The sequence below is a fragment of the Amborella trichopoda genome, chromosome 7 (genome assembly GCF_054954075.1).
Source record: "Amborella trichopoda isolate Santa Cruz 75 chromosome 7, AtrichopodaSantaCruz75HAP2 v2.0, whole genome shotgun sequence".
NCBI lineage: Eukaryota > Viridiplantae > Streptophyta > Magnoliopsida > Amborellales > Amborellaceae > Amborella > Amborella trichopoda.
The window spans coordinates 39308388-39321250 of record NC_142342.1 but is presented as its reverse complement, the minus strand read 5'-3'; the positions used below and the strand labels follow the sequence as shown (position 1 = coordinate 39321250).

Genomic DNA, 12863 nt, shown 5'->3' with positions numbered 1-12863 from the left:
TCTAGGGTTTCAGTAGCCTAAGTCTAGGTTTTAGGGTTTTTGATTTGGAATCAGGATTAGAGTTTGGATATTAGGGTTTTGTGCAATGGATTTATCAGAAGAGCAGGAAAAAGGTCTGTTCATAGGCAAAAATTACCTAAATAGGAACTTGGAAGTTCATAACCAATTCGGGGTTGCCATGTGTCAGCGATATGTAACTAAGCCCTTTGTTTCCATGTCACTGATAACTATTTGACTCAAGCTGACACAAGTTTTTTGGGATTTTCCCTATTGATATATTTTCTTGCAGATTTTGTTTGAAAATTCTCAATTTGACTGTTCCTGGAATATATTCTCTCTAATTTGAACTGGGACCTACCTATTTTGGATGATTTGGTTTTTAACTTAGGATATTTGGGATCTATGATGTATTTAGTGAATAGTTTATGTTAGATTATGGTATGTTATGGACTATGGTTTAGTGCATCCTATAGTCTACTAGGACAGTGTGCTCTAGGTTTGTAGGACTCGGAGATAAAATTAAACTTGAAAGGGGTGTCTACACTACTGCTTACCTGAATCTTAAGAGCATAAATAGTAGAAGGATCCCATTGAGATCTATGTTAACTTCAGGGGATTAGAGAAGATGTTGGTCATCTAAAAATCCTAAAGAGAAGAGGGATCACAATATTACTCTTTTTGAGGTTTTTTTGGTGTGGGGTAAAGCACTTATAACAGTATTCACGATATTATGCTTTCTACTGGAAACACACGTTATTCTATGTATTATGCCGATGTCAAGCACATTCTTGATTGGATAAACTTAAAAAATTTTCTAGAACCCACTCAATCACCGTCTTCGAAGACATGCTGCATGAAGAGGTGGAACGTTATGTAGATGACTTGGTGGTGAAATCGAGTGAAAGGAGCGCTCACATTCAGAATCTTGAGCGAGTCTTGGAGCGATTTTGTCTTCACCAACGTGAACCCCCCTAAAGTGTGCCTTCGGTGTTTGGTTAGGAAAATTCTTGGGGTTCATTGTCAGTTCTCGAGGCTTGGAGATAGAACCTATCAAAATCAAGGCCACCTAAGAGATGCCATCCCCAAGGAATCTTCAAGAGCTCAGATCTCTCCAAGGCAAGTTGACATACATTCAAAGATTCATCTCTCCAAGGCAAGTTGACATACATTCAAAGAAAGACGTGTCATTTGAGTGGGACGAGACATATCAATTGGTCTTTGAAGACATCAAGACCTCCTGTGCTCTTAGCTCCAATTCCAGGGAAGCCCCTCATTCTTTATGTGACTACTCTAGATGAGTCACTTGGTGCCCTTCTCGCACAAAACAATGAAAAGGGAAAGGAGACAACCTTGTATTATTTCAGTCGAAGAATGCAAGGGGCCAGGGAGAATTACTCCCCGATTGAGAAGATGTGCTTATCCTTGATCTTCGCCGTCCAAACCTCTGACACTATCTCTTGGCACATGAAGTTCGGCTCATTTCACGAGCTGACCCCATTAAGTCTCACATATCGCGCCCCTGTCTTTTGGGCCGCCATGCGAACTGGTCATTACTCCTCATGGAGTTCGACATCACTTACGTGCCTCAAAAAGCTGTCAAAGGACAAGCACTAGCAGATTTCTTAGCTGCGCATCCTCTTCCGGCAAGCTCTCCCTTGTCTAATGACCTCCCCGATGAAGAAGTCTTCTACACGGAAGCACCATATGATTGGAAGATGTACTTTGATAGGGCCTTTCAGTCAGAACGAGGTAGCACAATGGTAGTATTCTCTACCCCTTGAAATGGTCTTGTTCCCTTATCCTTTTCCCTTACAGAGGTCGATTCTATAGTTACTCGAATTGCCTATAAGGGTAGCAATTCCATTTTGGAATCTCGATTCGGTGTTTTCCTGAGCGAAAGTCGATTCTAAAAGAAAGGAATCACATTTCCATTTTTTACAAAATGCGATTCCACCTAGTTTAGGAATCTTGATTCTTGGATTGCCGAAATCAAGATTCCATATCGAGGACTTTATGATTCTTAACTACACAAGAATACGATTTTGCTTGTGAGAAATGTTAATTCCAATTTTTTTGGAATTGTGAATCCATGTTGTTTGGAATCAAGTTTCTATATCGCAGACATCGTGATTCTTTTCTACACAACAATGAGATTCTACTAATGCTAAACGTTGATTCAAAGTATTAAGGAATTGTGAATCCATGTTGTAAGGAAGCAATGTAAGTATTCAATGCGTACTCAATCATGAGTAAGCGCGACATGTATGAGAGCGTGAGAGAATTTGAAGTTGTGCACATGGCAATAAAATCAAAATTTAAAATATGAGTAATATGTGAGCATAGGGAGAGCAGAAACCCTTCAATGTGTGCTCAATCATGAATGAGCGCGATATGTATGAGAGTGTCAGAGAATTTGAAGTTGTTGCGCACGACAATAAAATCAAATTTAAAATATAAGTAATATTTTTAATTGTTTATTTTCTTATATACTAATTTCCATCTTTCATTCTATATTACTTTTTAAGAACTCGTATCAAGAATAAATAATACTAAAAAAATATGTTACTTCTAATTTAATAATATTTGGTAAATGTTGTGGGTACTAAACTACTTATGTAATAATGTTTAATACATGATTGACATTGTCATTTCTTCAAGTTGAATAAGAGGATAAAAATGCTTTTCTTTAAGCAAAATAAGAAGATAATAAGGATATGAGCGAAGTGCCCTATGTGGCGTTTTAGGTTAAATTAATCATTAATCATTAAATATCAGAGAAATTGACTAAAAATTGAATAACTCAATTTTTAAAAGTCAAAAGACTCAAAACTACATTTAACAAAGAAGAATTACTATGTCATGTACTTATTTTATAATTCAAGGAAAGTAGATAAAGGCAGCTTGTCATTGTTCTCACTCCTTGTATGTCGTAGACTAGCACTAGACCTTATAGGCAGAATAGGGTTATCGGTAGACCGAGTCCATTGTATGAGATTATTATCATAAAAGTTGACATTAGTACTTGGAGTCTTGGATTGAGTATATACCGACCAAAATTTGATCTTGTAGTAATGGGTACATTTATATATTTTCTGAATACTTCTCTCATACACCTGAGGGAATTGATTCGCAATTCTAGTAAGGTGAGAATCTCGATTCCAATATGGGGAGAATCATGATTCTAGAATGTTGAGAATGTTGATTCCAAGTTGATGGGGACAACGATTCTAGAATTTTAAGAATCACAATTCCTTATTTTTAGAAATCATGATTCCATATTTTTACGAATCATGATTCCAGCAACTACCGAAACAAGTGGGGTCATGTGTGATACCATATAGGTATGAAATACGATTCCAACATGAAGGGACATTGATTCTTGTAAATAGGAAGCAAGATTCCTAATTTTTGAATTGCGATTCCAAAATAGTGAGAATCATTTTTCTCAAATCTAAATTGTACAGACAACGATTCTTAGATTCCGAAAATTTTGCTACAAGCGATTCTGCGATTCCGATTTCAGAAACCATTCGGAGTCACAGACGTTTCTAACAATTATAGTCGATTCCCATAATGAGGCCGAATATCAAGCTCTCATCATAGGCCTTGAAATTGCTTCTAACATGAACTTGGAATGCATAGCCATCTTTGGCAATTCTAAGTTTGTGAAACGACAACTTAAGGGAGTGTATGGTGCGAGAAAGGACCATCTCAAGGTCTACCATGACACCACCAAGTCAATGATGGTGCAAACTTAATGAGGTCTCCCTCGAGCACATCCCGCGAGGGCTGAATTCGCAGGCCGTGCTCTCGCCAAGCTTGGTGCAATCATAAATATTCCATTGAAAGAGTCTACACCAATATGGGTGGCCAGATGGAGATATATCGAGCTTGTTGATAAGCTTGACTATGATGATGAGCAGCATTTATTCCCAGAATGCTCGCCTTACCCATTCGGGGCATTACTTGCAGCTAAAGATTCCATAGAAGCCGCAAAGAATGCTAAACGACCTCCTATTTATGAGCTTGAAGAGAAGGAGCCAGAATCATCTGACCCCTTGTGTGTTGAAGTCGAGGAAGTAGGAGATTGGCGAGAACCCATATTTGACTTTCTCAAGCACAATCGTCTCCCTGATGACCGTGTCCAACGCAACAACATACGAAGGATGTCCATAAAGTATGTGTTGCTCGAAGACGATGTCTTATTTAGACACTCCTTTGATGAAATCCTCCTTAGATGCATTGATTTGAAAGAGACAAACCAGGTGCTCGAGGAAGTTCATGCTGGAATTTGAGACATGCATCAATCCGACCCCAAGCTTTATGATTAGATTTGAAGGTTGGGCTATTATTGGCCGTCTGTGGTCACGGATTCACTGGCCTATGCCAAGAGATGTCAAGTTTGTCAAATACATGCAAGCTTCATCCAGTAGGCTCCTGCCCCCCTCCATTTTACAGTGGCATCATGACCTTTCTCACAATGGGGCTTAGAAATTGTAGGGCCCATTGACCCACTTTCTGCCTCGGGGCATGTTTTCATCTTGCCTACCACAAACTATTTCTCTAAATGGGCCGAAGCGGTTCCTCTCAAGTAAGTCCCTGGAGTTACCATGGCTAACTTCATTCGTCACCACATTATCTACCGATTCGACGTCCCAGAACAGATCACTTTTGATAATGGTCCCCAATTTTGAAGCCACCACATGGACTGCTTGGTCAACCAGTTTGACTTTGAATGGAAATACTCTACCATGTACTATCCCCGGGCCAATAGTCTTGTTGAAACCGTCAACAAGTCCTTGTGTGATGCTCTGCAAAAGTCTATCTCCAAGAGTAAGAAGAATTGGTATGAAAAGCTTCATGAGGTCATTTGGATTTATCACACTACCATGCATGGTCCGATTGAAGCAACTCCATACTCCTTGGTCTATGGGAGTGAGACGATCTTACCCCTCGAAGTTCAGCTTCCCTCACTCAGAATAACCATGCATCACGACATGACCAAAGATCAACAAACAAAGCTTTGCTAGCAAGAACTGGATGCCCTTGATGACAAGAGGTTCAAAACCCAACAAAGTCTGGAAGTATATCGAGGCTGAATGCAACGAGTCTTCGACAAAGCCATCAACGTTCGTTCATTCACTCAAGGAGAGTTAGTCTTGGCAGTAAGACGGTCGATCATAACCCATGGTCGTCCCAAAGGTAAGGTCGAACCAAAATGGGAAGGGCCATTCGTGATTAAGAAAGTCTTCCCCAATGGAGCTTATATACTTGCTCATCCTAATGGAGATGAAGCCATGCTCCCAATCAATGGACGTCATTTGAAGAAGTATCGCTCGTAGGCCTAGGTCCAAGCCGCAAGACCTTAAACTGCATGACACCGGTTCAAGCTATATAACCCTAAACTGTGGCACAAGTCATTGTGGCATGACGTTAAACTGCGTGATGTACAGTCCCGGAGGCATGACCTTAAACACGTCCCCATTAGGTATTGGTTTACCTTAAAAAGCACCAATTTTACGGTCTCAAAAGGCACGACCTTAAACACGCCTTCATTTTGGGTCTTGGTGTATGACCTTAAAACACACTAAATGGTCTCGAAGGCATGACCTTAAACACGATGAATCCGAAGTTGCGGACCTCGCGCATGATGGACGGTCAGATTTGACATACGATGAATCCAAAGTTGCGGCAATTCTGGCCACCGAAATCCAAACTCTGGCTAAAGTTTCCCAATTTAGAAAATGGTTGTCCGGGCTCCTAATCGGGCCGTTCTTTTTGCAAATGATGGTGGCAATGTGTTTGACATGCTACAACGAAGAAATCGACAAAAAATACTGAGAAATGGGTTGAATCTTAAATCTAAGATTGCACGTTTACCCATGTTTTGTCACATCATGATCATGACTCCATAGTTTGATCCGTGGTTCGAAAAAGGGTATCAAAACGATCGTCTTCCCAAGCTGATCGAGAAAAGGATAGTCTTTTGATCGGATGAAGACCAAAAATACCTCGAACGGATCCCGAAAGATCGTGAAGATTTCATGACCCTTGCAGGGACCTGTTTGGAATTTCATGAATTGTAGGCGCATGGGCAAAATCGTCATTTTGCTCTTATTTTCTTAATTTTTTTTAATTCATTTAATTGTTAATTTCCATCAATTAAGTTAAGTTTTGATCATCCACCCATATTTTGGCTCCACTTCTATATAAGAACGTACCTTCTACATGAAAATGACCTCTTTTGATCAATAAAAAAATACCTTTTCCTTGAAGTTTTGGGTCACATCTTGGAGAGAGAGAGGGGAGAGAGAAAACTTTGACGGGTGCCCTTAGATAACTTTCTCTCTCGTCTCTCTTCTTGTCCTCTCTCTTTCCCTCTTGTCTTTCTCTCTTCTTTTTCTCTTTTCTTTCTCTCCCTTCTTCTTCTTTCTTTTCTCTCTCTTTCTTTGCTTATTTTCTTTCTTCTTCTTTCCTTTCTAATATCTTATTTTCTTCTTTCTTCTTTCTTCTTCTTCTCTTTCTCTCTCTTGTTCTTTCCTTTCCTTCTCTTTTCCTTTCCTTTTCTCTCTCTTCTTTTTCCTTTTTCTGTCGTGCACGATAGTGAATACTGTCGAGCACGAATTTCTCTCTCTTCTTATTTTTCTTTCCTTTCTCTCTCTTTCTTTCCTTCTTCTTCTTTCCTTTCTCTCTCTTTCTTTCTTTCTTCTTTCCTTTTTCTCTCTTCTTCTTTGCATTCTCTTTCTTCTTATTTCCTTTCTCTCTCTTCTTCTTTCCCTTCTCTTTCTTCTTCTTCCCTTTCTCTCTCTTCTTCTTTCCTTTCTCTCTATTCTCCTTTCCTTTCTCTCTCTTATCATTTCTTCTGTCGTGCACATCAATGAATACTATCGAGCACAACTTTCTCGCTCTTTCCTCTCAGTCTCGTACAACAGTGAGCACTGTCGGCGTGACCTCTCTCTTTTCTTTTCTCTCTGTCTTGTACGGTAGTGAACACTGCCGAGTATGACCTTCTCTCTCTCTTCTCTTTCCTCTCTGTCTTGCACGGTAGTGAATTCTGCCGAGCGCGACCCTCTCTTTCTTCTCTCTCCTTTTTGTCTCGCACGACAGTAAATGCTATCGAGCGCGACTCTCTCCTTTCCCTCTTCTTTCTATCTCGCATGGCAGTAAATGCTACTGAGTGTGACCTTCTCTTTCTTCTCCCTTCTTTATGATGCACACGACAGAGAACGCTACCGAGCGTGACCTTTCTTTTTTCCTTCTTTCTATCCTGTGCGACAGCACACACTGTCAGGCATGGTCTTTTTCTCTCTTTATGTTCTGTCTTGCACGGCAGGGCTTGTCGCCCCGCACAATTTCTCCTTTGCTCCCCTTCTTTTCTTTACTTGTTTGATCAGAGGGTGGGATGAGCTTTGTGCAGCCGTGTTAGTCTCGACACCGAGCAGCCTAGCCATCGTGTCGGTCTAGTTACCGTGCCCGTTTAACTGCCATGTCCGATCAGTCGTTGCACTAAACCAACCACCGTGGTAGTCCTGTCGTCGAGCAACCTAGCCGTCATGCTGGTATAGTTACCGTGCCCGTCTATCTGCCGCGTCAGACTAACTGCCGTGCAGGTCTTGCCATTGTGTCAGTCTAGCTGTCTGATCAAACTTCTTCACTCCTTTTCACCTTCTCTCATTTGCTTTCTTTTTTCTCTCTTGAAAGTAAACACTTTTTCTTTCTCATATCTGAAGAGCTGGATGACAAGCAGACTAGCCCTCAAATCATCCTTTCGTTCTTCTTTTCCTCTTTTCTATCTCACTCTGTAAAACATGTACTAAGAAGGAGATGCCAGAAGGCTGTTGAATTGACACGAACTCGATCATTTCATTTTTTGTTTTCCTTTTGAGTACACACGCATGCGTGCGCTCACCCTATGACAAGGTTGTAAAAATGAAAAGCAATCCACGAAAACAAGAAAGAAGAAACAAACACAAAAGAAAGAGATAACCAACCACAATACAAAGATATACGTGGTTCGACAATATGACTTCGTCCACAAGAGATGAGGGCTTATTTACTGACAAGGGAGAATAGGGTTACAATAGCTCTCTTTCTCACACCTTTATGTTCTATCTGATTACAAAAGGAATCTACGTTTTTTCCTTAACCCTAAATGAACCCCCCATCGTAACAATATATATTAAATCGCAACAATATATATTAAATCGCAACAATATATATTAAATCGCAACAATGTATATCGAGTCGCAACAATATACGTTTAGTCCTAGATAGATAGTACAAATTACTGAAATACCCCAAGTACAGATATATATCGAATCCTAGATATATCAAATCTCATGTACGGATATTCGAAATTTTCTCGAGGGCTATCGCCCCTGAAACCCTGCAAGGACCAAGTCAACCGAGTCTACCTACGCCAAACACTCCTCCGGCCCTTTAACAGCCCTCAAGAGTTGTCCTTTTGACTCTACCTTGACAAATCTATTTTCTCAGAATACAACACATCAATCATCAACAATCTCCACCTTGGGTTGAATTCTGTCGAGCCACCCTGAACATGTCTTCATCCCCGTACCTCTATAAATGTAAGCAACTGCACCCCCACCTGCCATGGGGTGCTTCCTTCACTCTCAACAATGAGTGACATTAAGCAAGTTCAAGCAAAGCTTGAACTTCTCTGTAGTGACCGACTTTGTAAGTATATCTGCAGGGTTGTCGTTTGTATGAATTTTCTTTAGGTGAATGATTCTTTCTGACACAAGTTCCCTGATCTTGTGATATCTCACACCAATGTGTTTTGTCCTTATATGAAACACTTGATTCTTTGCAAGATTTATAGCACTCTGACTATCACAATGCAGCACAGTACCTTCTTGTTCCACCCCCAACTCACGAGCTACAACAATCAACCAGATCGCCTCCTTTGCAGCCTCAACTGTTGACATGTACTTTGTCTTTGTCATAGACAAGGCAATCATGTATTGAAGCATTGCCTTCCATATAATAAGTCCACCAGCTAGTGTGAAGACATACCCTATAGTAGACCTCCTCTTGTCTAAATCATCAGCATAGTTGGAATCGACATATCTCACTAGTTATGTAGAGCTTCTCTTCCTGTTGAACATAATTCCAAGATCTCATGTCCCGCTCAGATATCTGAAAATCCACTTGATTGTATTCCAATGCTCCCTGCTATGATTACTAGTGTATCGACTAACAACACTGACAGTATGAGATAAATTCGGCCTGCTACAAACCATAGCATACATGAGGCTTCCGACTGCGCTAGCATAGGGCTCCAGAAACATATGCTCTATCTCCTCATTCGTAGTGGGACACTGCCTTTTAGATAACTTGAAATGACTCAACAATGGAGTGCTAACTGACTTGGCTTTTTTCATGTTGAAATGCTCCAACACCTTTTTAACATACCTTTTTTGAGTTACACAAAGTTTACCTGCACTTCTATCTCTATGAATCTCTATACCAAGGATCCTATTAACAGCCTCTAAATCCTTCATATCAAACTCAGAACTTAACATAGACTTGATAGAGGTTATGTCATATGCATTCTTGGCAGCGATGAGCATGTCATCAACATAAAGCATCAAGAGAATAAGGGAATTATCATCAAGAACTTTAAAATAAACACAACAATCATACTCACTTCTTGAATGACCAATTCGTACCAGAAAAGAGCGAAGCACTTGTACCACTGCCTGGGAGATTACTTAAGACCATAAAGCGATATCTTGAGCAAGCAAACTTGATCTTCCTTTCCATGCGTCTTGAAGCCTTCAGGTTGCTCCATAATGATTTGTTCCTCCAGATTACCATGAAGAAATGTTGTCTTTACATCAAGCTGTTCTAGCTCCAAATCAAACATGACTACTAAAACAAGTAATAACCTTATTGAAGTATGCTTGACAACGGGAGAATATTCATTGTAGTCCACTCCCTCTTTTTGAACGTAGCCTTTTGCTACGAGCCTAGCCTTGAATCTCTCACATTCCTTTCTATTGGTGCCTCTTTCTTCTGAAAAAGCCACTTGCACCCAATTACTTTTCTTCCCTTGGACCTCTTGACAAGCTCCCAAGTCTTGTTCTTTTTTAGATACTCCATCTCCTCCATTATGGCTGTCATCCATTTATCACTTTGTGCATTACTTAGAATATCTTCGAAAGAGTCGATTTCTCTAATACCAACAGTTAGAATAAATGTTACCATGTCCTCAAAGCCGTATCTCACAGGGGCTTTGTGAATACGCTTCTTTATGCCTTTTGCTAAATTGTAGGGTTCACCATGAAGTTGCGGCTGTCCTGGTATGCTGCTAGATGATTCTTCATCTTCTGATATGCCAGACTCTTCTAGCTCCACCTGGACTGTCGATCTTTCTCTATCTCTTTTATCTAATTGCACTCTGTCATCTTGCATGTTGATTGACTTCACCAGGTGAGATTCATCAAACACAACATCATGCTTAGCACAAGCTTATGTGAAGTAGGATCCTAAACCTTGAATCCCTTCACTCCCTTCTCAAAATCGAGAAAGATGCACTGCTTAGACTTAAAGTTTAATTTGGAACGTTGCCCACTTTTCACATGAACATAGGCTGGGCATCCGAAGATCTTCAACATAGAGTAATCTACCGGCTTCCTGTCTACACCTCCTATGAAATTTTGCAATCAATAGCTGTAGATGGTGACCTGTTAACGATGAAATATGCCATGTTAACTGCTTCTGCCCAAAAGTCTTTCTTCAAATATGTATTCAATCTTATACTGCGAGCTCTTTCCAGAAAAGTCATGTTCATTCTCTTAGCCACACCATTTTGCTGAGGAGTTTCTGGTGTGGTAAAGTGACGTACAATCCCCTATTCTTTACAGAATTCATGAAATTCTCTAGACTTGTACTCCCCTCCATTATCTGATCTTCAGCATTTCAGTTTCTTTCATGTCTTCCTTTCTACCTCTGCTTTCCAGTGTTTAAACTTCGTGAATACTTCACTTTTGTGTTCATGAAGTAGACCCAAACCTTTCTTGAGTAGTCGTCAATGAAGGTAATGAAGTATTCTGCCTCACCTTTGAATTTGATTGGTAAAGACCCCCATAGATCAGTGTGTACATAGTCTAGTATATCCTTGCTCGTATGAACTGCAGTTCTGAATCTAATCTTACACTGTTCATCGAAAACACAATACTTACAAAAATCCAGTTTAAAGGCTCTGACACCCTTCAGCAATTTCTTTTAATGAAGTTCTATCATACCTCGTTCACTCATATGCTTTAAACATATATGCCACAATTTTGTGTCATCTATGCTAGACTCTATATCTGTGGTTATAGAAGCTTCACCTGTAACTGTATTCCCTATCAACCTGTATAGGTTCCCAGCCATCTGACCTTTCATAATAACCATATATCCCTTACTAACCTTGAGGACTTCACCTGTTGCTGTATACTTACAACCATTTGAGTCAAGGGCCCCCAAGGATATTAAGTTTTTCTTTAATTGTGGGACATGACTCACATTTGATAAGATTCGTACTATCCCATCAAACATCTTGATTTCGATAGTTCCTATTCCAATGGTCTTGCATATCGCATTATTCCTTATAAGAATAGACCCACTACTATATGATTTGTAGGTTTCGAACTAGGTTCTATTTGGGCATATATGAAAAGAACAACCAGAATCTAAAATCCAAGAATTAGTAAATTGATTCTTACCTGAAGATATAGAGACAAGATCCACATCATCTCTGTCAGAGCTATCAGTCACTCTAGCTTCATCAGATGCTTTTCCTGTTTCTATCCTTTTTATATCCTCCTTTCTTTTCGTGCTGTCTCTCTTCACATGACCTTCCTTTTTGTAGCAATAGCAAATAAACTTGCATTTCCCCTTCGATTTTAATCGACTTTTGCTTCCAGACCTCCTTTGATTTGATCTACCCCTTTTAGGACTCTATTTGTGTTTTCCAAAGAAACCTTCTCCTTGGGATTTAATACTACTAGTCTTCTTCCTTGTCTCGTTTGACATAAGAGTAGCAGTGACTCCTTCCGTCTCAAGAGTCTTATTCCCATACAGTAGAGTCGTAACCAGATGATCGTATGATCCTGGAAGCGAAGCCAACAGAAGAGGCCTTGTCTTCATCCTCGATTTCGATCTCAAGGCTTGCTAATTGGCTTATGATCTGATTGACCTTGCTGAGAGGTTCAAGAAGATCCGTGCCTTCTTCCATCTGAAGATAATACAACTGTTTCTTCAAGAACAACTTGTTCATCAGAGATTTCGTCATGTAGATACTCTCGAGTTTTGTCCAAACCTCCGGAGCAGTTTCGAGGTCCACCAGATAACGCAAGGCGTCATTTGATAGATTTACCGCCTTTTCCTCCATCTCGTGCTACTCTTCATCATCTATCTTTGCTGGCTTTCTTCGATTTCCCTAGCAAAAGCCTTACCTAGACCTTGCTGTATTAGAAGATCCTTCATCCTTCGTCACCAAAGAGTGAAGTTGTTCTTTCCATTGAACCTCTCAATGTCATACTTGATGCTTGAGCCCTTTCCTGTCATCGTGGTAGCAAACCCCAGAATGCAGAATAACCTGGTAAGCTCTGATACCAATTTGTAGAAACGAAAAATAATCCATGAAACAAGAAAGAAGAAACAAAGATAAAAGAAGAGACAACCAACTACAATGCAAAGATATACGTGGTTCGGCAACGTGCCTTCGTTCACGAGAGATGAGAGCTTTTTTACTGGCAATGGAGAATAAGGTTACAATAACTCTCTTCCTCACGCCTCTCTATTCTCTTTGACTACAAAAGACATCTTTGTTTTTCCCTTACCCTTTGGGTTTT

The 12863-nt window shown here is 40.1% G+C and overlaps 2 protein-coding genes across 2 annotated transcripts; one reads left to right on the top strand and one right to left on the bottom strand.

The window, feature by feature from the left end:
* Positions 1-1559: 1559 nt before the first annotated feature.
* Positions 1560-4295, top strand: LOC148781409 (uncharacterized). The gene is made up of 2 exons (XM_088871067.1): positions 1560-1749; positions 3802-4295. Exons 1-2 carry the CDS (start codon positions 1560-1562, stop codon positions 4293-4295), a joined length of 684 nt encoding a protein of 227 aa, XP_088727193.1.
* Positions 4296-8633: 4338 nt separating this feature from the next.
* Positions 8634-12400, bottom strand: LOC148781408 (uncharacterized). Its single transcript, XM_088871066.1, has 8 exons — positions 12089-12400; positions 11733-11868; positions 11437-11582; positions 11038-11181; positions 10012-10446; positions 9770-9865; positions 9261-9518; positions 8634-8996 (listed from the first exon to the last, which is right to left on the bottom strand). The coding sequence occupies exons 1-8, from the start codon at positions 12398-12400 to the stop codon at positions 8634-8636; spliced, it is 1890 nt and encodes a 629-aa protein (XP_088727192.1).
* Between the last annotated feature and the right edge of the window lie 463 nt (positions 12401-12863).

Coding starts and splice junctions, on each gene's coding strand:
- LOC148781409 (XM_088871067.1), top strand. CDS start 1,560: ATGGAGTTCGACATCACTTACGTGCCTCAAAAAGCTGTCAAAGGACAA. Junction 1,750..3,801: donor GGCCTTTCAGTCAGAACGAG/GTAGCACAATGG, acceptor CTGAATTCGCAG/GCCGTGCTCTCGCCAAGCTT.
- LOC148781408 (XM_088871066.1), bottom strand. CDS start 12,400: ATGGAGGAAAAGGCGGTAAATCTATCAAATGACGCCTTGCGTTATCTG. Junction 10,447..11,037: donor TTGACGACTACTCAAGAAAG/GTTTGGGTCTAC, acceptor CACCTGGTGAAG/TCAATCAACATGCAAGATGA. Junction 9,519..9,769: donor CGCATGGAAAGGAAGATCAA/GTTTGCTTGCTC, acceptor TTTGATATGAAG/GATTTAGAGGCTGTTAATAG.